Here is a 22,664-nt window from a genome sequence, read left to right as displayed (position 1 = left end):
CCATGCCAAAGAATCAGAGCTCCCTAAGTGATTCTCAAGACAACGGAAACAAACCTTACCTGTATTACTCCAGGACCAGGGACTTAGCTTTACTAAACCCAGCTTGTGTTACCCACCTACCATTCACTATCAAGAGGGCATGGGCATCAGAGAACTCTTGTATAAACTGGTCTATGCCAGCAACTTGGGCCTGGTCACAGAGGGACAACTGTGGCCTATTGTCCATGGTGCTTACCCAGGCTTATATCCTCTAGCCTCCCGTGGGAGTCACCTGACACTGTGTTGTGACAGAAATGCAGATACCACATTGGCCAACCATGGGTATAGAAGTTTAATCCATTTCTCTTACAAGGAGGTAACAGTAAATAGTAGAGGGGTGATCATGTATTATGGCTTCAAGGGACCTCATGCACAGGGCAGCAGATGACCAGCCCCAGAACCTGCCCACCCACCCCCAAAGCTACCACAGTGGTTCCGGTGAATTGAGTGCTGAAAACAGACACCTCCCAGTAAACACTGCCAGGGTTGAGGAAAGTGAGGCGTTTTCCTGCCCATCCCGAACCAGATACAGCAATGCAAGGTGGTGAATCTCTGGAAGGAGTTTTATGTAGTTCTCTGACAACCCTACTCTGCCCTCAGGGAGGAGCATGGCTCCTGTAGTGGGTGGGCTTAACCGCTCTTTCTCACTATGCTGCTGTAGCAGAGTGGGAACCAGGCCCTACTGCAGGACTAGCAGCTGAGTCAGCCAGGGCAGAAATATCCAGACTGACCAAGTACAAGGTTTACTTGCAAAAAAAGGAAGGCTTTAGCTAGTTTCAATTCCTCATGAAGTGTTATTTCCTGTTGAAAAAGCAAAGGACTAAGCCAACCGTCTATAAAATTGCCAGTCCTTAACCAAGGCCTCAAATATGGGATAAAGGTCTCTCTTTAGTCTCCTCTTCAGGGTTCTGGGTTCTACATGACACCCACAGGGTTCTACAGGTGGCTACAGAGGCATGGCCCCATATGGATCAACCACCCAGATACTCAATTCAGCCAAGGGTAAAGGAAAAACTGTGAGCATGAAACCTGAAGAAAAGGCTCTACCCAGCAGGCCAACAAGACCACACACTGGGGTTGGCTCTAACCTACAGCTAGTGACCCGGGTATTAGCAGAACACATAGGAATACTGGCTCCATCACAGATCCCTATTCAGACCCCCAAAACTAAAGGCTTAAGTTCACTCAGTTATGTGGAGGATTCTGGGGGCTCAGCTCCACCTCCTCCCTCCTCATCCTCTGGGGATGATGATGGGTTGAAGCTGTGGGGACCATCTCTGCCCATCTGTGCTATGAACTCTGAAAGAGTTCTTCTGTAAGAAACCAAGAGGATGCCACATACTTCTTCCTTATCCAGGTCCTCAAAACCATTCCCATGGTCCTTCCCGGAAACATAGCACTTGGGATAGCTGGGACCAGCTGCTTGCAGTGCCTTGTATGGGGCACAGTCAGCCACACAAGCCACTGGTCTCACTGTGTGGAAGAATTAGTCCTTGGGGAGATTAGGGGGTGGGATCTGCAGGTCAGAGGGCTCTACACCCCAGATCTCCCGGGCATACTCAGTGATGGTCCGGTCACTGGAGAATTTGCCAGAGCAGGCTATATTTCTGATCACCTTTTTAGTCCAATCCTTGGGATTCTGTGAGGGGAAGAAGAGACTGGTTAACACTTGGCAGAGCTAAGGGATCCTAAAAGCCCAAGCTTCCAGAGCATGATGATGATGACAGAAAAGCTTTGAACCTTGGGGAAGCCTACAGTAGAAGGGACTGCAACCCTGGGCTCACCAAAAAGCCCTCACTTGGCCAAAAGACTGATACCAGATTAAGGGACCAGTTGCTTAAGACTGTTCTGTCCTCAAAAAACTACTAAGGCATGGCTCATATCATTAAACCAAGAGCACAAACTGGTAAGCAACTGTCACAGGCAGTCTTAAAGTGACGAATAAGACTTCAGCTTTATTACAGCTTCCTCTAGAACTTCGAAACTGTACCTAGACCGGAGGCCCCAGACTTGAGTGGAAGGAACCTTCTAGTAAGGTCTCAACTCTTGTGGGCCAGACAAGATATTTTCAAGTTCCTTATTCTATTCTCAGTTATCCAGAGAGGTTTTCCTCATGACACCTAATGCCAGGAGAACTCACCTAAAGGCAGGCTGGCTAACAGAGCAGCCCACCGCTCTGGTTGAGAAGTGGTCTAACCCAAACAGATCCACTCAGACCTACCCAACCACATCTAGGCCCACAGGCCTTACCCGGTATAGATGGTCCACCTGGGCCTGGCATTGGATGTAGGCTTCATAGTCTGCAAATACCTTGAATCTGAAAGGAATCGGAGGCTGGGTCAGGGAAGGATGTGCGGTGGGCAAAGAACCCAGCCTAGAATATCAATCTTCTGGTATTTCCCAGAGGACAGTTTCCTGGCCAGACCAGGAGTGGCTGGCCCAGGCCAATCCCCCTCATATCCTTCCAGCTCTGTTGGGGGCCAGCGTGGAGACTATTCTGCCTATGTGTGCTAGGCTGTACTAGGTCCACAGGCGTCTCTGGGAGTCCTTATGTTCTGGGGATGCTTTTTAGAAAGTCTGGCTTTATCCTATTTCTTTTAAGGAAATTATATCATTTCCAAAACTTGTGTTAGAACTGCACATCCCCAGAGGCAATTGCAAGCCCACAGTGCATTTTATTTTACTATCTAGTCAGAGGCATGATTCACTATTTAAAAAGTCCCTCCATTATAGGCCCCAACAGGGTCCCACTCTGTGCTGTACATCTAGTCTGACTGAAGCCAGTGGGCAGCACAGTCTTCAAAGAACCTTAAAGACAAGTTAACCAGAGCAATCAAAAGTGGACAGGTTAACACCACCCGAGACAGTTAACCAGAGCAATCAAAAGTGGACAGGTTAACACCACCCGAGACACCAGTGTCTTTGTAGACCCACCATGTACCTAGGCTGGTTATAATCATACCATATTTAATGATATGCCTCAACAAATACTGACTACACTATAAGTTTGCAATGAGGCAAACGGATTGCATTTTAACCAGGGAGTGTCCCTTGTGGACTAACACTTGTCATGGGTACACACCCTTTCTGCCATCACAGAGTACACTCCTGAACACCCTCTGCTGGTCTGCAGCAGCCCAGGGACAGAGCTCCCCCTTGTTCACACTTACGAAGTCTGGGTATTGGGTGGTGCTACTAGCCACCTCCCATGGTTCAGAGTTCCTGAGGCATTACTAGAATCACTGCAAACGTGGCTTTGGTTTGGCTGTAAGTCTGGCTGTGGTAAGGTCTGGACAGATTGTAAAAACACAGATCTTATCCTAATAACATGGAGTCATGGAGTGTTCAGCCCACCAGGTGAATCCAGCTGTCTCAAGAGTGGGGATTGCCCAAATTGGAAAGCCAAGGACTAGAGATGGGGTCTTACCTGTCATGGTACATCAGCATGTTAACCACATCCTTGAAGCAGTCTGGATCTTTGGGAGAAAAGAAGCCACTGCTGATCTGATCCACAGCCTGCCTCAGCTCAGGCAGGCGCTCGTAGAATTCTCTGGCATTGTACCTAGGGGACATGAGCTCACTTACCACCGGGCACCCCAGACAGGCAGCCTCAAAGACAGGTGGTAGGAAGTTATGCTCGACATAGCCTCTACTCTGTGGCAACCCCTCCTGGTGGAGGAGCGCATCAGCTACTGACCACATGTGGCTTCTAGGCCCTGGAGAGGCAGCTGGTTACATAAAAACCAATCCCTGCTTCCTTTACTATTTGGAGAAATGTTACTGAGATATTACACAAAAGGCTCCCTTCATCTTTCTGCTAGAGAAAGCAAAGTCCACCATCAAAATCCTGGCCAGAGCTCTGGAAAAAGAAGAGAAGCCAAAGGAGTACACTCTGAGAGACATGATGCCTGAGAGGGTCACTAGTGGGACCCTAGAATGACGGAATAAAGCCCGACAGGTTGACATAAAGCTAGCTGTGACTTGCAGAGAAATCTGGAGAGGAATGAGGGACATTCAGGTCCCAGGACACAAAGCTGAGAGAGAAACTGAGACACCACCCTACACAGACACATGAGCTCTTGGGTGGCAAGGACAGTTTGATCTCACTTTTGCCTAAGGTCTCACTGAACACCCCTCCCCTGCCCCAACCGGGAGTTCTGGAAAGCAATTAGATTGCACTGCCAGGATTCCTCGTCAGTGTCCCGGTAAGGAAAAGCAGCTGTTTTCCGATGAGAAATGGGGGCACATGACCACCGCAGCCACCAAGGGCAGGAAAGGCCAGTACAGCATGGACTTTAAGAACAATGTCACTGGGAGACTGCATACCCTCAGTAAGCTGTAAACAGTGGGAAGCAGGGCGAGTGGGAGACAGAAGCTCTCTGTACTGTGGAGATTTTCTGCATTCCAGAATGGAAAGGTCTATGGATTGTGTCTGCTTTGGCCCTGAGTGGTAATGTCCCTGTAGGAAGAGGCCTATACCAGGGCCTCAGTTAACGGGAGGAGTGCTTGTCACAGGACGTGCAGGAGCAGCCAGACTCCTTGGGAACCTCATGTTTCTTACTAATGAATGGACTCAATGGGCACTCAGTCCCTGACCCATGCCAGCTTCAGCTTCCTACCAGCCACCTTTGCAGCCCCCAATGCTGTCACAAAACTCCAACAGCAAAGGAAGGGACACGTACCCTTTCTGGTCCAAGGCCTCAACATCTTCCACCCGCATACCAAAGATGAAGAGGTTCTCCTCCCCGGCCTCCTCGGCCATCTCCACGTTGGCACCATCCATGGTGCCGATGGTGAGAGCTCCGTTGAGCATGAACTTCATGTTGCCGGTGCCCGAGGCCTCGGTGCCCGCAGTGGAGATCTGCTGTGACAGGTCGGCGGCCGGGATCACTGCAGGGAGGTAGGGACAGAGACAGAAACACGGGGTGGTAGCTTAGCCTAAGACCTGCTTCCTAGGATAGGAACCACAGTCCTGAAGCCATGGAGCTCACTGCCAAACAAGCAAGGAGACTGACCACAGAGTAGCCCCTGAATCTTCAAGACTCCTCTGGACCATGTTAGCGAAGGCAAAGGGATTAAATGGATACTCATGGGGAATCCCCAGAGTAGCACAAGATTTTTGTTCTGGAACTTTACTGTCAATTTTTAAAACTTGTTTATTGGTGTTTTCCTGCATGTACCCGTGTGTGTCTAGTACCCAAAGAATTCTGCAGAGGGCTTTGGGTCCCTAAAACTAGAGGTACAGGTGTTGTGAGCCACCACGTGGATACTGGGAACCAAACTTAGTTCCTTTGGAAGAGCAGCCAGGGGTCTTAACCACTGAGCCATCTCAATAACTTGTTCCGGGAACCATGGCAGTCAAGTACAGTGAGAGGACTGGCTCCTGCTTTACTGTCATTGCGGATACGTCTTCTTCTTGACACTGGTATCTTACTCAGTTATAACACACTCCTGATCATCCTGAGAAGGACTTAGATCTGCAGAGCCAGGTGACATGGAAGGCTGAGTCCATGTTTCCGGTTTCCGGTGTGGGAATTAATGTGCACAGGGGCACATGCAGGCAGTCAAGGACCACGCGACCTCTTCCACACTCAGGCTCTTTGTTCCTATGAGGCAGGAGGCTGAAAGTGACATATCCTTGGGGGTGGATCACTCACTGTCCCAGTCCTATCTGGGCTGGACATGTCACCTCAGCCTCTACAGCTAAAGCTGCTGAGGCTACCTCCACAAACCTGACAGCAGTCCCTCAGTGCAGCCAGGACCAGAACCTCAAAGGCAGGAAAGGCCAAAGGTCAGGATACAGAGACCTAAAACGGCATCTACAGCCCCCAAGCCCCACAATCCAGCTCATGTCTCCTAGCAAGACCAAGGAGCCAGAGAGGAAGTGAGGCAAACCCTGTCAGGAGCCAGATAGTCTCAAAAATAATGGTGAGCAGAGCTCCAGGTAGAGAAAGGGCATAAGATGCTTTGGGGATCAGTCCCGCCAGGGTCCCAGCCAACACCTGGATGAGGCCCAGTCCCTCAAGCCCACCAAGAGACCTCAAGCATCAAGTGTCCCCAGCAGAGGGAGGAGTAACATGAGCGTGATAGCAGCAGCTAGACCAAGGGCCAGAGCACAGGGTAGTGTGAGCTCAGGGAAATGAGCAGACCAGGCTCCAGAGCTACTACTGCAGTCTGGAGAGGAGCGCTATGTAGCTGGACATGTGGGCGTGTGACCTCAGTGGAGGAAAGGGAAAGGGGACGTGTAGGCTTAAGAGTCTTTGTCATCCATCTGGTTAAGAAATATATTCCCTGGGCTGGAGAGATGGCTCAGTGGTTAGGAGCACTGACTGCTCTTCCAGAGGTCCTGAGTTCAATTCCCAGCAACCACATGGTGACTCACAACCATCTGTAATGAGATCCGATGCCCTCTTCTGGTGTGTCTGAGGACAGCTACAGTGTACTTATATATAATAAATGAATAAATAAATCTTTAAAAAAAAAAAGACCTATGGAGGTCAAAGAACACCCTCATATCCTAGGAGAGGTCCCCAGTAACAGTCTAAATAGAACAGCCCCAGACCAAGCTCTCCAAACAAGCTTTGAGGTGACCTCAGAAAAGAGTGACAGTAGTGCTGGCACATGACAGCTCAGCAGCACACCTTGAAGGAAGAGGGAGTGAGGGCAGAGACGGGACGAGGAGAGACAGGGTGAGCACAAGGTTCAAGGAAGGTTCTGGGAGGTCAGAGTAGTCCCATTCTGCTACAATGAGAGCCCCAATGGCAGCAGGCAAAGCTGAGGGTGGGAGGACGAACAGTGAAATCCAGGCAGGCACGAGGAGGTCCAGAGGGCAAGAATGGCAGTGGCTCTGCCCATGGAATGCAAAGGATCTCAGACACACTCGTGACACACAGTGCTCCCCCGGCCAGACCTTGGTGTCTTAGGCAGAAGTTGACTGAAGTGGAGAACAGGCCTGATCAGCACTGCCAACCTCCTACCCAGCCCCAAGAAGAACCCAGTCAAGGAGTCTGAGGCTACCTTTCTCAGCTAAAGACACACGGTAGTTCTCCAGGAAGATCACTCTGAGCCTGTCGCCCACAACTGGATCATGATTGACAACATCTCCAATGGATGTGACCAGCTTGATGATCATCTTAGCCATGTGGTAACCAGGAGCTGCCTGGAAAGAGAAAGTTAGGGGAACATAACATCAACACCCAGGTTCAGGTTCCAAGAAGGGGCCACGGAGCACTCAGTGGTACTGCTGGCTCCTGGGCATGTGAGACAGGGAGCTGTGAGTCATGGAGACCCGTGCTAGGCTGGCCAGTAGACTGCAGACCATGGAGGTCACACTGGCAGTGACCCCGTTAGTGTTGGGGAAATGGAAGAGCCTAGATTTGCTTAACTTCTGACTCCAAATGTCACCTCACTTGTGGGATTTACCAGCCTTGAATTTAGTGTTTTGATTCTAGTCAGTGTTTTAGAAACTACAAGATGTAGCCCGGTGTAGTGGTGCACACTGTTAATCTCAGCACTCAGGAGGCAAAGGCAGGTAGGTCTTGGTGAGTTTGAGGCCAGCCTGGTTTACAGAGTGAGCTCCAGGACAGCCAGGGCTACATAGGGAGAGCCTGTCTTGAAAGACGAAACAACGACAAAAAAGAAACTACAAGAAAAAAGAAGTGAAGACTTCTAGAGCTATTAATTTACAGAAACTACAGAAAACAAGGAGATATATTAAAATGTACATGTTGGGGGTTGGGGATTTAGCTCAGTGGTAGGCAAGCGCAAGGCCCTGGGTTCGGTCCCCAGCTCCGAAAAAAAGAAAAAAGAAAAAAAAATGTACATGTTGTATTATCTGGACTCCACTTTGAAGTGGTTGAGCAGGACAGTCAGCAGTCCTTCCTACTTTCCTTGAAGTTAATACTTTGTTTTAATACTTTAAAACCCTCCTAAAAGTCCATATTGCTTTGGATTGTATCTACTAAAATACTAACAAAATAGTATGACATCCAAATTTGCTTCCAAAACACCAGATGATGGGTGTAGGCAGAGAACAAACAAGGTGAGGCAAGCGGGTGCTGAGCCTGACCCTCCGGGCCCTATCATCTGAGGAGAGATGGTCTTGCCGTCATGGCAGCACCTGTGTCTGCTTCACTCCAGCTGTGGAAGGCCAGGAACAGCAAGCAAGGCCATCTGTGGGCAGGCATGGGGGTGCCCCAGGGCAGGCTCTCAAATAAACTACAGCCCAACAGCTCATAACCTCTGACACGACCCAGCCACCACCACTTGAGTACAAGGAAGCGCCAAGCATGTCTGCCACCTCTGGAATGTATCCCAGTGAACAAAAGCAACTCTAACCAGGTTACACCTAGTGTGGTCTCGTGTGCGGCAGACAAAATAGTCATAGCCATGCCTCTAGCCACAACTGTCCTGTGAAATCCTGGAGGCAGAGAAAGGATGTGGCAAGAGTGGGGTCGGGGGTGGGTGGTGTACGCCATAAAGCCACTGGAATCCAACCCTAGGTAAAAGGTTCCTTGCCCCAACCCAGCTCCTCGGGGCCAGGTATGGCTGCCATGTGTATACTGGCACCTAATTTCTAAGTAGGCAGGCTGTCTAGTGACAGGACAGGTGCGTCTTAGGCCCAATGCCAAGGAAGGAGAAGGAAGTTACCTCACCTTGCCTCCGATCATAACAGTCCTGGGCACAAAGGTCTTGGTTGGATCCTTCTTTATTCCTGGAGGGCAAACATAAGAGGAATCTTTACCAGATGGTCCCTGCTGGGCTCCCCAGGGTACTGGTGACCCAGTGTTAGGCACATTCATCAGGCTGTATGTTTTGGCCTAGGACACAGAATTGTGGCCATCATATGCTATGGGAATCTAGAGGAACAGGGCCTCCCCTAGGTTTGCACTTGCACATCGGACTGGTGGAGGAGGCTATCCAAGGCCACATGACAAATTATGCAGTGTCCTGACCTTGGGGAAAGCCACCCATACGGTTCCAAAAAATGCCAACCCAGGAGCTGTTTGCCTGTTCTCATGAGGAGTCAAAGGCCTGTATGTGACAAGCACTGTGAACTCAAAACATTTTTCTCTTTTTGCTGCCATCATCACCATCACCACCACCACCACCACCACCACCACCACCACCACCATCATCATCATCATCATCATTGTTAATTTTTGTGTGTGATATGTGTGAGTATGGGTGTGCAGGTGCCACCATGTACATATGGAGGAGGGTGGTCCTCTTCTTCAACTAGAGATAGAATCGGGCTGTCAGGCATCCACAGAAATGTTTTCCTTGCCGGGTCCCCTCGCCCATCCTTAAAAGACGTTTTAGACCCACTGTTTTGATGGTCCTTAGAAATGAGGAGGTGACCTCAGGAGTGTGGTCTGGCACCATCAGTCCTTGAAGCGTAGAAGTCTCCTGCTGCCTGTGTTGGGCATGTGTGTACTATCACTTGGAAATACCCACAAGGCTCTCGTTCAAGGCCTAGCCGTCAGCATCCACTCCCATGAGGAAGTGGAGAGCCTAGTGGTCTCATGGTAGGAAGTTAGATCCCAAGAGGTCTGTATGCCCTTGAAGGGACACTGAGAGAGGCCTTCCGTCTCCCTGTCTCCTAGCTGTCAGGAAAGGAACAGGCCTCTCTGGTCCATGTGTTCCCACTGTGAGACACTACATCACAACTGGGCCAAGTGACCAAGCCTGAGAGTTCTGACACCTTAAAGGCTGGTGCTCAAGTAGTCTGTCGCTTCCTCTGGTGACTTCCCAGGAGAGAAGCTGGCAGCTGACGTTTCCCTGCAGAGACCTGGTCAGAGAACTGAGCCATGGTGGCCAGCTCATACTCATCCTTTTCACACATTTCAATTAGGAGTGACATCTGTAACAGTCATCCTCACAGAGCAATTCAGGAGCCATTCAGCAGCCAGAGCTGAGGGGTGAGATCACCTTCAGTTCTGTGGGAACTTCTGGAAATCAGGCAGAGTAACAAAGAAAGGGGACAGTAAAAAGGAGGCCAGGCAGGGTGGCCATACCTGTAGGCCAGTGATTTGGAAGGCTAACAAAGGATTTTTTTTTCCCCTGTTTTTTTTTTTTAGCCCAGGAGTTCAGAACCAGCCTGGTAATGACATAGCAAGACTCTTTATTTTGGTAAGAAAACAAAACAAAACCCAAACAAAAAAAAAAAACAAATAAAAACCAGCACAAATGACACCAGGCAAACTTCAGTAACTCTTATCAAGGATATCAGGTGGTGGAGGACTCCAGGGTCTCAGGAATTTCACAGGCCCTGCTCAGGATGGGCAGACTTTGGCAGACTACCCACAAGGCTTAAGGGCCATGTGCTGAGGAAATGTGGCTCTGACCTGGGAGGAGAGCTCGAAAACTGCTCTGGCACAAGCATCCTCCTGGGCATCCAGCTCATCCTGAGCTCCAGAAAGAGTGGCATGCAGGGTCAAGCACCACGACACCACAAAGAATCCATATCATCAAGAAAACCAGAGAGAAGGCTGGAGGGATAGATAGCCCAGTGGGTTACAGGCTACTCTTACAGAAGACTTGGCTTTGGTTCTGAGCACCCACACAGCGAGTCTAATAAATACAATCTTTCTAAACAAAGCAAAATCATTATAGCAATAACAAGCTTAAAAACAAACAAACAAACAAACACTAATAAGAGCATAAGACCTCGTCTGGGAACTCACAGAACCCTACTCTACCCTGAAGCTCAAGAGACTGTTCTTGGCCTCTGCAAATAACCCAAAGGCCCTGTGTTCCAGGATTGTAGATTCTCCAACCTTAGGCTCCAATAATAACTCAGAAAATCCAGCTGTGGCTCAAAAGAACTTAACATAGTACATACATACATACATACATACATACATACATGCATACATGCATGCACGCACGGGCACGCACGGGCACGCACGGGCACTTGCGCGCGCACGCGCGCGCGCACACACACACACACACACACACACACACACACACACACACACACACACACGTATGTGAAAGGCAGGGGTTGAGGACTGAGTCCTGGGCCACTCGGGGCACTGGAGGAAGGTGGAAGTTGTGCACTGGGGGTGGGAACTCACGGTTGTACAGGGTGATGATGTGTAAGCAGTTGAGCAGCTGCCGCTTGTACTCATGGATCCTCTTGACGTGCACATCAAACATGGACGCAGGGTTGATCTTCACCTTGTATTCCTTCTCTAGCTGGGCAGAGAACTTCAGCTTGTTTTCCTGGGAAACAGGAGATGGTGGCTATACCGACACAGGGGCCCTGCAAGCTCGCCCAGGCCCGCCAGCATTCCCACTATCCACCTGACCCAAGACTCTTGTCTCTCCAGGGTCAGCATGGACAACACTGGGCGCTTGGAGAGCAGAGCTGGGAACACAGACGGCATTAGGAGAGAGCGGGGAGGAGGGAAATGTGGAGTACAATGAAAAGGGGGGTTCTGGCTGTACAAATAAATGAAAAACCAGGCCCAAGTGCAAACTTGGAGCTATGCAGAGCCAGGGGAGCAAAACCAAAGGGAGCCACAGATACGACCTGCAGGCACAAAAAGCAAGTGGGGTCGGTGGGAGTGAGGCAAAGCGGAGGAGAAGAAGTTGGAGAGATTATAGTTTGGGAAACTGCACTGCATTGGGTACCCAAGATATAGCTTCCTGCTGACCCAAATGCTGAGGCCAACATCCCTGTCATATGCTACCATGGAGGGACATTTCTAGGTTTTGTTTATTGGAGGGGCCAGTGACCTGGCCAGGGTCTGTAGAGGCCATGATACCTCAGCTCTCCCAGGTGAAAAGAGAAAGTCGCTCACCCCCTAAAGACTTCCCCACTGCTGACGGGGGAGCAGAGTGAGCCAAAGGCTCACTTGGCAAAGCTGCATTTACCCACTTGTTCCATGACCCCAACGATACATGGGTCCTCTCCAGAAAGCTGACAGAGGTCCTGACCCTTGTCTCCCGGGTGCCTACCCAAGATCCAGATGCTAAGACCAAGGGAAGCCTACCTGCTTGACCTTGGCTACATCCCTGATGAAGGCCTCATCATCAACCAGTGACAGCAGCTTCTTCAGTTGGCTCAGATCAGTCAGGAAACCTTCCCCGATTCTCTGGGTTAAGAGGACACATGTCTTCTGTTCACCATGCCTCAGCCATCACAAAGCTTGTCCCTCTATCTGTCACCCTTCACCCTACTTTCCTTGGGATCTTCCTGCCCATGGGCCCTCCTATTCCCTCCTCTCAAACCCAGTCACATAGCCATTAAGACACAACAAACTCACAAGCCTTGTCAGTATCTCCTGCTTGAAACATCCTATCACGGGTGATGCCTTGGACCAGCAGAACAGTTCTTCCTCCCAACCTCATTACCATAGCAACAATCATTTCCAAAGCATCCCATTAAGGGCCTTCCTGCTATCTGCTTCCCGCAAGGGGTCTCCTTGCCTCCTCCCATGAGATATCTGGTGCTGGATAGACACTGCACAGGCTTCCAGATTCCTTGGGGGCGTGGGTCCTGCACCAGATCTGTCCCCAGAGAAGCTGATTCAAGCTTCCCTGACTTTTCCCAGAGCCTCCTCCCCAATGAAGTTCCAGGTGGACTGCATTCCCCAGCCTCAGGCCACTGTGCCCTTCAAGGGAGGCCTTAAGCATATCCAAGGCCAACCCTGCAATCCTGGCTCCAGCACAGGGTCTGACATGAAAGCACGTGACCAGGGACATAAGATGCTTGAGCCACACCCTTGTTGAGTCCTCTCAAGCTAGTGGCTGCCACTCAGCTACACCCCAGGCTTTTCTGAAGCCCAGGCTAGCTTTCGAGCTGGCACATCAGCCAGTGCTAGTCCATAATCGGGTGCTGAGAGATCTCTACTGCTCATGTCCCAGGGCCACGGCTGGACATAAATATTCCCACTAGTTCAACAGCCACTCAGAGAAAAGCTTGAGCCTCCTGGGGTTTAACGGTGCCCACTGCTTCTGACCACAAAGCAAGGCTGGGCACTCACCTCCACAATGATTTCTGCCAGCCCCGGATTGCACAAGAGCAGCCACCGTCGGGGTGTGATACCATTGGTCTTGTTCTGGAACTTCTCTGGCTCCAGCTCATAAAAGTCCTTGAAGCTACAAACACAGAAAGCAGGGACTTGTCACAAAGCTGTTTTAAACCAAGCAATCCAGAAAGCATAAGATCCTTACTGAGAGGCCCTGGAGCTCAGCTGCTTGATTTCCTGAAGCATGAAGGGCACGCACGTACCTGACTAGCACTGAATGCTGGAGAAGTGGCAGCAGGCAGGACGTGCCTGCCGCGTGTGGCTGTGGGCTTGTGTGACTATAATGTTCTGGGTGTTGGGCCTTGACTGTTTTCGGACAGATCTAGAAGGAACAGTCAAGGCCATGGGAATGGAGACTGAGCAGGCTACAGAGCTAGACCCTGGGGCTCACATCCGCCTCAGAAGTCTGGTGTGGAGAGGAATACACAGGTGCTGAGCCAAGCCCCACACAGGAGGGCTTGCACACTGCACACTGACTGGTGTGGCTAAGGAATTCTCACCCAGCGTGCTGCTTTGACTGGCAATGGTGGTGGGTACCCTGCACGCTGGTAAAAGAGTGGGAGGGAAAGCCAGGTGGTGGCACACACCTTTAATTCTCATATTCAGGAGGCAGAGGCAGGCAGATCTCTAACTTTGAGGGTAGCAAGGGCTATACGGATAAACCATGTCTCAAAAAAGGAACGGGAGAAAGAAATTCCTTAGTGGTATCATACTCCTCACTGCTGAAGGGCCCATAACACACTCAGCCCATACGGGGCACCCACAGTATCCAATCTGCAGCAGATGCACCTTGACACTTGACAAAAAAGGCAGGAGCATAAGAGAGACTCTGGCAGCCAAGAGAGATGTCTACTGTCACCCATCAAGTCACCTGTGAACATACTGGTGTGTGATACGGTGGGGGCTTTGGGCACCTTTATCATGCCCACAAGTGACTTATGGTACGGGGGGGGGTATATGCCAAACCTTGGTCATGGTATATATATATGTATGTATGTGTATATATATATATATATATATATATATATATATATATGTGGTAGATAAATCAGTGAGGCTGGGAATCAAAGAGGAGGCCCCCCAGACCTAGTGAAGAGCCCCCACTCACACAGACTGCTTCACGATCTCGGAGTGAATCCTTGCCACCCCGTTCACGGCGTGGGACCCAATCACACACAGGTGTGCCATGTTGATTCTCTTGCAGTCCCCTTCCTCAATCACAGACATCCTCCTCAAGCGGTCCACATCCCCGGGAAACAGGGCAGCCACGTGCTGAAGCCAAGAACACAGGGATGAACATCCCACAGCAAATGAGGGGTTCCCTAGTGCCTGGGGACAGCCCACTATGCGTATAGAAGGGTCCACTGCTGCCAAGCTGTGACAATCGGCCCCCAACACCAGTGCCCCTGACACCAGCCCACTCGCCCCAGTGCCCTGACCCAAATCCTAGCTCAGATATATTCATGGGGGCTCTGAATCAAATATTTTACCTATATAAGGTCCTGGGACTGTTCTGTGTGAAAAAAGTCAGGACACCAGTGGGGTGGTGGGGTGCTATTCAGTTTATGAGAAGAGAGCTAGGCCACACAGGGCCCCTGTGGACCAGATCAGCATGAGGGGGATAGCTGTTCTCCCAAGAGGTTGAATGGCTCAATGACATGGATTCACCCCTAACACTACACACATGCAAAGGCATGGCAATTACCCAAACCAGAGCTTTCTCTGATCATGTGCCACCATCCTCTCTGCAGGTCACAGAGGACAGACAGGTTCTGCTTCTGAGCTGCCTGGAGCTGTCGGGACCCCTCCAGGAAAGACACTCAGATTCACAGCCTGCTCAGATTGGACTCTTAAAGAGATCTGCACGCGTGTTTCCCGTGCACAGAGCAGGGGTCTCACAGCAACCGGCAGTTTTGCCGGGTGACACTTCAGCCCTCGCAACAGCTCTTCTGCCAGCATGATGAGGCCAGTGTGGTGGAGCTGTTACTACCCAATCCCTACCCACAACCCATGCTCACATCCAGGTGCCTCTGGTTGATGGCATAGATGATTTCCAGGTGTCGCGGCAGCAGCTTCTCAAACATAGACACGGGCCAGCGCTCCAAGGCCTCGGGCAGCACAGTGTGGTTGGTGTAGGCACAGGTCTTCTTGGTGATCTCCCAGGCCTACACATTGAGAACAGCAGGCGGCACACAGACACGCTGGAGCCATGAGGCAAGGGCCGCACCCATCCCTGCCCTCTGCTCTCCAGGTATGGGATCAGGCTAGGTTAGTCACCATGCTGTAAACACACAAATGGCCCTATTCCCTGACCCTACCCTCTAGCAATGAGTGGCCTTTTAATCCCTCCTTTGTAATCGCTCTGCTGCTGGTGGGACTATCAGACGATGCAGCAGTTTCCCGAGAATTTCCATGAAACTCCCTGACACCCACAGTGCAGAGGACACGGGTTACCATATGACCTGCCACCCCAGGGTACAGCCTCAAGGGGTGTGTATGCCATCAGGCCAGACAGGGACTCTGGTTTCTGAAGTGGAACAAGAAAACTGGCTTATGGGTTTCTGGTGATTTGGTTAAAGCCGACCAAGAAGATGCTGTACCAAACATGAGGACCAAGGAAAATGGAGCCTCCCAGCTGTCTTCAAATACAAACACTGTAGACGTCCTGACGTTTTGCTCACTATGTAGCCCAGGCTGGGTTTGTACTTGTTATTTTCCTGCTTCAACCTCCTGAGTGCTTTGCGCCATCACAGCCAAACAATAGGTTTCTGAAAGCTTAACACTTCTAGGTTGTTCTATTTCGTTGATGTTTTGAAACAGAGCATTACTACATAGCTCTGGCTGGCCTGAAACGCACTATCAGATGAGACCAGCCTCACATTCATAGAGATCCACCTGCCTTTGCCTCCTAAGTGCAGGGAGTAAAGGCCTGTGCCACCATGGCTAGCCAAACTTCGAGGGAGGAAACATGTACACTATCCATAGTCTCTAACCTTGTCTCTTCTGTCCCGTCATCCTTGCCCTCACTGTGCCTCTATCCCATAGAGCATCCAGCTCCGAGAGCCAGACACCCTCCAGGGCAGCCTTGACGCTCTCAAAGTTAATTTCCCAGACCTCCTGAGCCCTATTTCTTGGGGCCAGCTCAGCCCACCATTACTATGAGTGGCACAGGGATGCCATCACCCGACTCTGGTTCAAGGAGGACACTGTCTTCCTTTTTCACACTCACCTTATCCCAGTCTACCTTCTCCACGTCCACCAGGATCCGCATGAGCTCGGGGATGGACAGCGCGGGATGGGTGTCATTCAGCTGGATGGCTACCTAGAGTTCATGAGGGGTGCCATTTAGTTCTCTCACTCCTGGTACCTTAAGTGGTGAATCAGGGTGTGAAGGAGCCGGCCTAGCAGTGTACTCTGGAGGAGCCCAGAGGCCGAAGGGGTCAGGAGGAGGATGCTGGCTCTGCAGCCAGCTGTCCCCTCGAGTAGCTGCACTGTGTGGCCAGATGTGTCCCAAGAGCAGCTATGCTCTGAGCGGCACAGAAGGGGGTTCAGGATGTGGAACCCTCACAGGCTACTTTCCCCTCATTTCAGATGGGGATTGGTTTGTTTAGAATTGCCACATGAGCCTTTCACAATGACCTCCCCCACTCCACTTTTGACACACCAGGGCTGCACTGGTTTGGAAGAGACCCTGAGACTCGGGACACAATGCCAACTTCCTCCTACCCCTCCCCATGACAATGAGCTCACTCCCTTCACAGACCTTGTCTGGGAATGTCTCGAAACAGGTTCTCACTGGATCCCGGCAGCCAAACTTGGACGACTTGAACCTTCTAATGATGTCCTGGAGGGTGGCGGCCACCACAAAGTACTCCTGCTTCAGCCGCAGCTCCTTTCCCTCGAAGAACTGCAAGGCAGCATTGTCGTGGCACACGCTACCAACACATAACTCAGACTCTGATGGGAGGGAGGGCCCTACATTTGCTTGTCCCTACCTCCCTGGGGTCATTCTTAACCCTCCAGAGGGCCAGTTCAGGTACCCTGCTTAAGGTGGTAGGCTGTGGAGGCCTGCACGGTCAAAATAAGCCAGCCTGACAGCATGGCCTGCATGTACGCCCTCACCACAGGGTCACCTAGTTATAAGGTGTCTGGTCTATCAGTGGGAGTGACAAACCCAGGGATGAGCAGCACCACAGTTACTCAGAACCAGCTCTCAAGACGGACACCAGGAGGCACCCCACACCTGAAGTTCTGGTGTATCTAGTCTCAAGGGACAGGAGCATTTGGTTTGAGTGTCCAGCACTAATCCTTCTGCTAATATATGCATAAAAACTTTGAGAAAAGAAAAAAAAATTCACTTTAAAGAGCGCCACCAATCAAGATAGGCAAATTCTGATGTTTTTTGGTTTTGTTTGTTTTGGTGTTGGGGCCTGAGCGCAGGGCCTTGGGATGTAAAATACATCCCTTCCAGGGCTCCTCTGACAGTAACAAGCCGACAGACACCAGACACAGACAGGAGCAGAGGATTCACCTGTCACCGCCTGACATGGAACAAGCATGGGGTAACAGTTTTCTAAACATTTCCGGGCACTGCACCTGATGTGTGCTACCACCGCATGTACACACAGGCCTCCAGCTTAACATGTCTACCCTTTAAAGAGAGTCACAAGAGCCACTCACATTGTCATTGGGATACAGGACCCTGGAGATGTTCTCGGCCAAGTTCCTGTCCAGGACAGCTTCGATGTAGTCCCCAACGTTGACTACAGGGAGACAGAGCCCCATCAGTGCAGCCTCCTCCAGGCCCGACGGTCTTGTGAAGAGAGGCTACTACAGCCCCTCAGCAGTTTCTTGGAGAAGCCTGAGATGCCCTGGGGCCACTGTCCTCATCCTCAACAGAGGATCCACCTCCCTTCTCACAGTAACTCACTTCCGCTGGACACTACTAAGTCCCAACTCTCTTCTTGGAGACATGTGGTCTAAATGACTATGACCCTCGACAGCTGGCGCCTGGCATCCTGTCCATTCTAACTCTTGTTGGCACAGGAGCTGTGAGGGCCACACACTTCAGCAGAGACAGGAGTGGTGACAGCAGGGCAGGAGTGGTGAGGGCCCAGTGTTGGATCCATCTAAACAGACAAGCACGGGGACACGGTGGGAACTTACAGTCCTTCAGCTTGAAGTCATTGGGTGCCTTGGCAGACCAGAGCCTCATGGTGTTGACGGTGTTGTTCTTATACCCAGGCACTGGGGTGTCATAGGGCATGGCGAGTACCACCTGGTCATAAGAAAGGACACTTTGGACCCAGTCAGCAAAGACCCCTTTCTGCCCAGCATCATTCCCCATCAGGACAGCTCCAGTTCCCCACAGCCCGACCTCCGTGTTTCCATGTTCCCCCACTTCTCCCTTCACCTGTCACAGCTGCCAGCATGCTACCTCTTCACTCCCAGGGTACTGACCAGCCACTCTGAGCAAGGCCATCTGAGAGCGATGGCAGCCACACTCTGGCATCTTCCCCAACCACACATACGTCTCCCAGACTCATGTACTTCAGTGTTGGCATCAGCTGAACGATCTTCCCATGCTGGCCTCTGAAGGTGCCATAGCATGGGCACCTCACCTCTGCCCCATATAGCCATGTTCTCACCTTACTCACTCTGCTTGTGCAAGTCCAGGCTCTGGCTAACTCCTATTGACACCCACTTTCACTTCCCAACATCTTTGGCAACAGTCCTCTTGTTGGTTGCCTTGACTATACCCTCCGGGTACCTAAATCAGCCCAGACAGAAACACAGCCACTCTGCCATGGTCCTTTGCAAGCAGCCTTGCAAACTCAGTTATCTCTAACATCCTTAAAAGGGCCGTGTATCTGGCTCACCAGGATTTACACTGGTATCACCTTCGTCTTCCTGTTTGCTGCCAAGCCTCTCTCCTGGCCTATACATGCTCACCTTCTGGAGGACAGGCCCAACCACCCAACTTCCCTGACTATGGATTTCAGAGCTAAGGCTCTCACCACGTACGCCGACACAACTGTCATAAGTACACACATCTAGAACATGGGATCACTTCTCTGCTTGTTCAAGTTAAAAACCACTTTGTTAAAATGTGTTTGGCCTGCATAGTATGGCCTTGGCCTACTCTAGCTCCAGCTGTCCTATTTAAAACTATATTTTAATATCGAACAACCTCCCCAGCCACCAGCCCTCCATGTGTGCTCATCCCTCTACATCACAGATAACTGAGGCTCACTGTCCTTACCTTGTTCCCTGCTCTCCCCTTCTCCAGGGACCAAGGTGTGTGCTCCCAGTCCTGGAGCTGATTTGTCCTCTTGCGCTATCCCAGACCAGCACCACAGAAGGAGCCAGATGGGAAGGAGGGACACTAACCAAAGCCACTAGCACCCTGACCTGGAGCTTGGCTAGTGCTGACACTACAAAGCCATGGGTCACCAGTGGTGCCAGGGGACGGCAGTAGTCAGTACTCCATAACTAACTTGGGAGCTGTTCTCATCCTCCAGGGGCCTTCCTCCCAGTCAGGACATGTCTCACTAGCACTGTGTCATCTGGTACCACAAGAACATTCTGGGCGTGAGCATCAACCCCAATATGCAGCACTGGCTAACCTATAAGACTTCTGTGTGAGGTGCACTTACTCCATTCCAAGGAGCACCCACCAAAGGTTAAGTATGGATGTATTCGGGAGATAAACCCTTCCTTGGGTTTTACCTTAAGTTCCTCAAGGCAGACGTATGCCACCTGCCCAAGAGGAAGTCAAGGTGACAGCAAGGCTCTCAGGGCAGCTCTTTTGCTCAACAGCAGTGTGCCCCTGGGCCAGACCTCCATACCTGTGTGTCCAGCCAGAGGACACCGTTAGGGGTGTGCTCCACCCTCCCGTAGAAGTGCACAGGCAGCATGTACTCCGGCCGCGCCTTCTCCCATGGGTTTCCGTAGCGCAGCCAGTCGTCAGCTTCTTCAACCTGGAGGATAGTCAGGATGGAATTTCTCCATATGGAAGAGAGAACACCAACAAGATAACGCTGCTCTTGACCCGGGCATGCAAAATGCAGAGATTATACAGTGCCTGGCGCCAGAAACTCAGTCAAAAGTTCCAACCAAGAGAGGCCCCGTGCACTACTAAAGTCACAAAGCCCTACACAACTCAGAAAAAGACACCTAAATAAAAGGACACTAAAAATCACCCAAATGGAGGACTGATAGACTTGCACTATGGGTTCATCTTAAAGAAGACCCCCCCCATATACACACACACTGGAAAATGCAGCCATGGAGCCCACTACTTGACAAAACAGTTGCTTCAAATAAGAAAAGGACAGCCACCATACAGTTAGGCACGGTGGCACATCCCTGAAATTACTACACCTGGAGACAGAAAGATGAGAAATTCAAAGTGAGCCCCAGCTCCTAGTGAGGGAGAGGCCAGCCTGAGCTATGTGAGGCCTTGTCTTTAATTAACAGTCAGCCCTAAAGTCACAGAGCAAAACTCTGTGTGTCCCAGGGGACTGAACATGGCCTGGGAGGTATCCCATGGGAAGTCAGAGAACACATCTCTCTAGAGGATGCTGTCTAGACAAACCATACTCATCAGCCATGTCCCCAGACCTAGATCAGTGAATATGCAAAACCTACCCCATCAGGAATCTAAAAGTTTGAGTGTATCAGGTGGGATTTCCTCTGAACTACACAGTCCCAGCATGTTGCTCTGAAGGGTTTGTTTGTTTTAATTTATTTTGTTTTGAGACAGTCTCACATAATTCAGGCTGACCTCAAACTAAATCTGTAGCTGAAGGTGACCTTGAACTCCTGATCTTTCTGTCTCTTCCTCTCCAAGTTTGGGATTACAAGAGTAAGCGACCACGCCCACCTGATAAAAATGCTAGGGACTGAGCCTTGGTTATGGTAGGCAAGTACTCAACCAGTGAGTTGCATCCTCCCTGAGGAGATTTAAAAAAAAAAATGGTTCTTGCAGAGAAATAAGAAATCTCTAGAGTTTTTCAGTACCACGGTGGTGTGTCCTACAGAGTAATCCCACAGTCAGCCACAGAAGCAGTGCCTTCCCAAATGCAGGCAGCAGCAGGCCCACCTTTAGGCCAGGATCCTTAGTCCTTCCCCCAGAGAGCTCTGCAGGCCGCAGCCCACACAGGCCACAGCCTCACCTGCCACTCCTCAGAGGGTGGGAAGCAAAGGTTTAATAATTGCTTTTGTTCTAGTCTAGTCAAGGCTATTATTTTGGAAAAGGTCTTCCTATATAGGCCTAGTTGGCTTAGAATTCAAAAACAGACTATGTTCTAAACCTGTGGCCATCCTCCTGTCTCTGGCCTCTTGGGGAGGGGCCTGAATTAAGAGGCATGAGTCACCATACCCACCTTTGTTTTCTTCTCTAGTTAACAAATTGCCCCAAAAGATGAACCCCAACAGCAATACCCTCATCCCATGTACAATCAACCCTAGACACCAGCACATGGCTTGTGGTGTACTGGCCACCACTGTTGGTGGCCCTGTCTGGGGTCTTCTGAAGTTCAAATGAACCTGTGTGTCTTTCTGCATGATTTCTCTGTTACCACACAGAAGCTCTTTGCCAAGGACTCACACAGGACCAGCCTCAGCAGAGCCGACTGCTTCCTGCTCTCCTGGGCTGAGAACTATCGAGCGCTCTCCTGGAGTACAGTGCACACCCAGTTGAACTCCAAGAGTGAACTCACTTCCATGTATGAACGAGGACTGGAAAACAACGGACACATCTAAGGTCACCCACCTGCCAGCCATTGACAATCTTTTGGTTGAAAATCCCAAATTCATAGCGGATTCCATAGCCATATGCAGCTAGACCCAGCGTGGCCATCGAATCAAGGAAGCAAGCTGAAAGATCCAAGGAAAAGTTACAAACCATTAACAGAACTCAGACTGCTGGACACCAAGGTTCCACTGGGATTTGGCCAGGGAGTTGACAGGGAGCCAGGGATAACCATAGCAACCTTGGGTTTCACAAAAGCACACTCTGGAGTCCCCTTACCCAAGGGTAAAAGTGAGGACTCCCAGAGATCATGGTCAAGTCCTCCCACTGCCAGCTTCCTCTTAAATGTGCAGAGGCTTAATCTCTGTGAACTCTAAACCTACAGCTTTGACAGCAGGAGCATCTGAGCCTCTATCCATGGGAATAAGACACAGAAAGCAGGCCACTGATGTGCACTTTGTGGCTGAGCAGACTAAACACCCATGGTCCACAGTCCCATAGGGTCTGCAACAGTAGTGGAGCTCCTGTTTTGTTCCAATCGAATCCTCTTGAAGGAGACTGGAGGGGTGGTTCAGTCGAGAGTCCAGGTTAACTTCCCATCACCCACAAGATGGCTTAAACTGTCCTTAATCCCACTTCCAGGGAATCCGATGGCCTCCCTCTTCTGACCTCTGCAGTGCACACACATACATGCAATGCCAACAGAACATGCACACACACAAAGCTATTTTTCTTGAAAAATCGGTTAAAAAAAAACTGAGAAATAAGTAAAACTTCAAGTGTTTTGAATAAAAATGCAGAAAGAAGCAGTGTTAGATTTCTGACTTGGGCCA

The 22,664-nt window shown here is 50.6% G+C and overlaps 1 protein-coding gene across 1 annotated transcript in view; it reads right to left on the bottom strand.

The window, feature by feature from the left end:
• Nucleotides 1-307: 307 nt before the first annotated feature.
• Nucleotides 308-22,664, bottom strand: part of Pygb (glycogen phosphorylase B) — a 46,902-nt gene continuing 24,545 nt past the window's right edge. Inside the window, 17 exon segments of the mRNA NM_013188.1 lie at nt 308-1,678; nt 2,290-2,356; nt 3,467-3,601; nt 4,722-4,929; nt 7,057-7,198; nt 8,694-8,752; nt 11,118-11,265; nt 12,039-12,140; nt 13,032-13,146; nt 14,185-14,348; nt 15,095-15,241; nt 16,306-16,398; nt 16,840-16,983; nt 17,757-17,839; nt 18,243-18,354; nt 19,925-20,056; nt 21,853-21,956. Of these exon segments, the coding sequence (NP_037320.1) occupies nt 1,526-1,678; nt 2,290-2,356; nt 3,467-3,601; nt 4,722-4,929; nt 7,057-7,198; nt 8,694-8,752; nt 11,118-11,265; nt 12,039-12,140; nt 13,032-13,146; nt 14,185-14,348; nt 15,095-15,241; nt 16,306-16,398; nt 16,840-16,983; nt 17,757-17,839; nt 18,243-18,354; nt 19,925-20,056; nt 21,853-21,956 (2,108 nt within the window). The 3' untranslated portion in view covers nt 308-1,525.

This window comes from Rattus norvegicus, chromosome 3 (assembly GCF_021556685.1).
Source record: "Rattus norvegicus strain SHRSP/BbbUtx chromosome 3, alternate assembly SHRSP_T2T, whole genome shotgun sequence".
Classification (NCBI taxonomy): domain Eukaryota; kingdom Metazoa; phylum Chordata; class Mammalia; order Rodentia; family Muridae; genus Rattus; species Rattus norvegicus.
The sequence above is the reverse complement of the archived record's forward strand: the minus strand, read 5'-3'. Positions and strand labels throughout refer to the sequence as shown.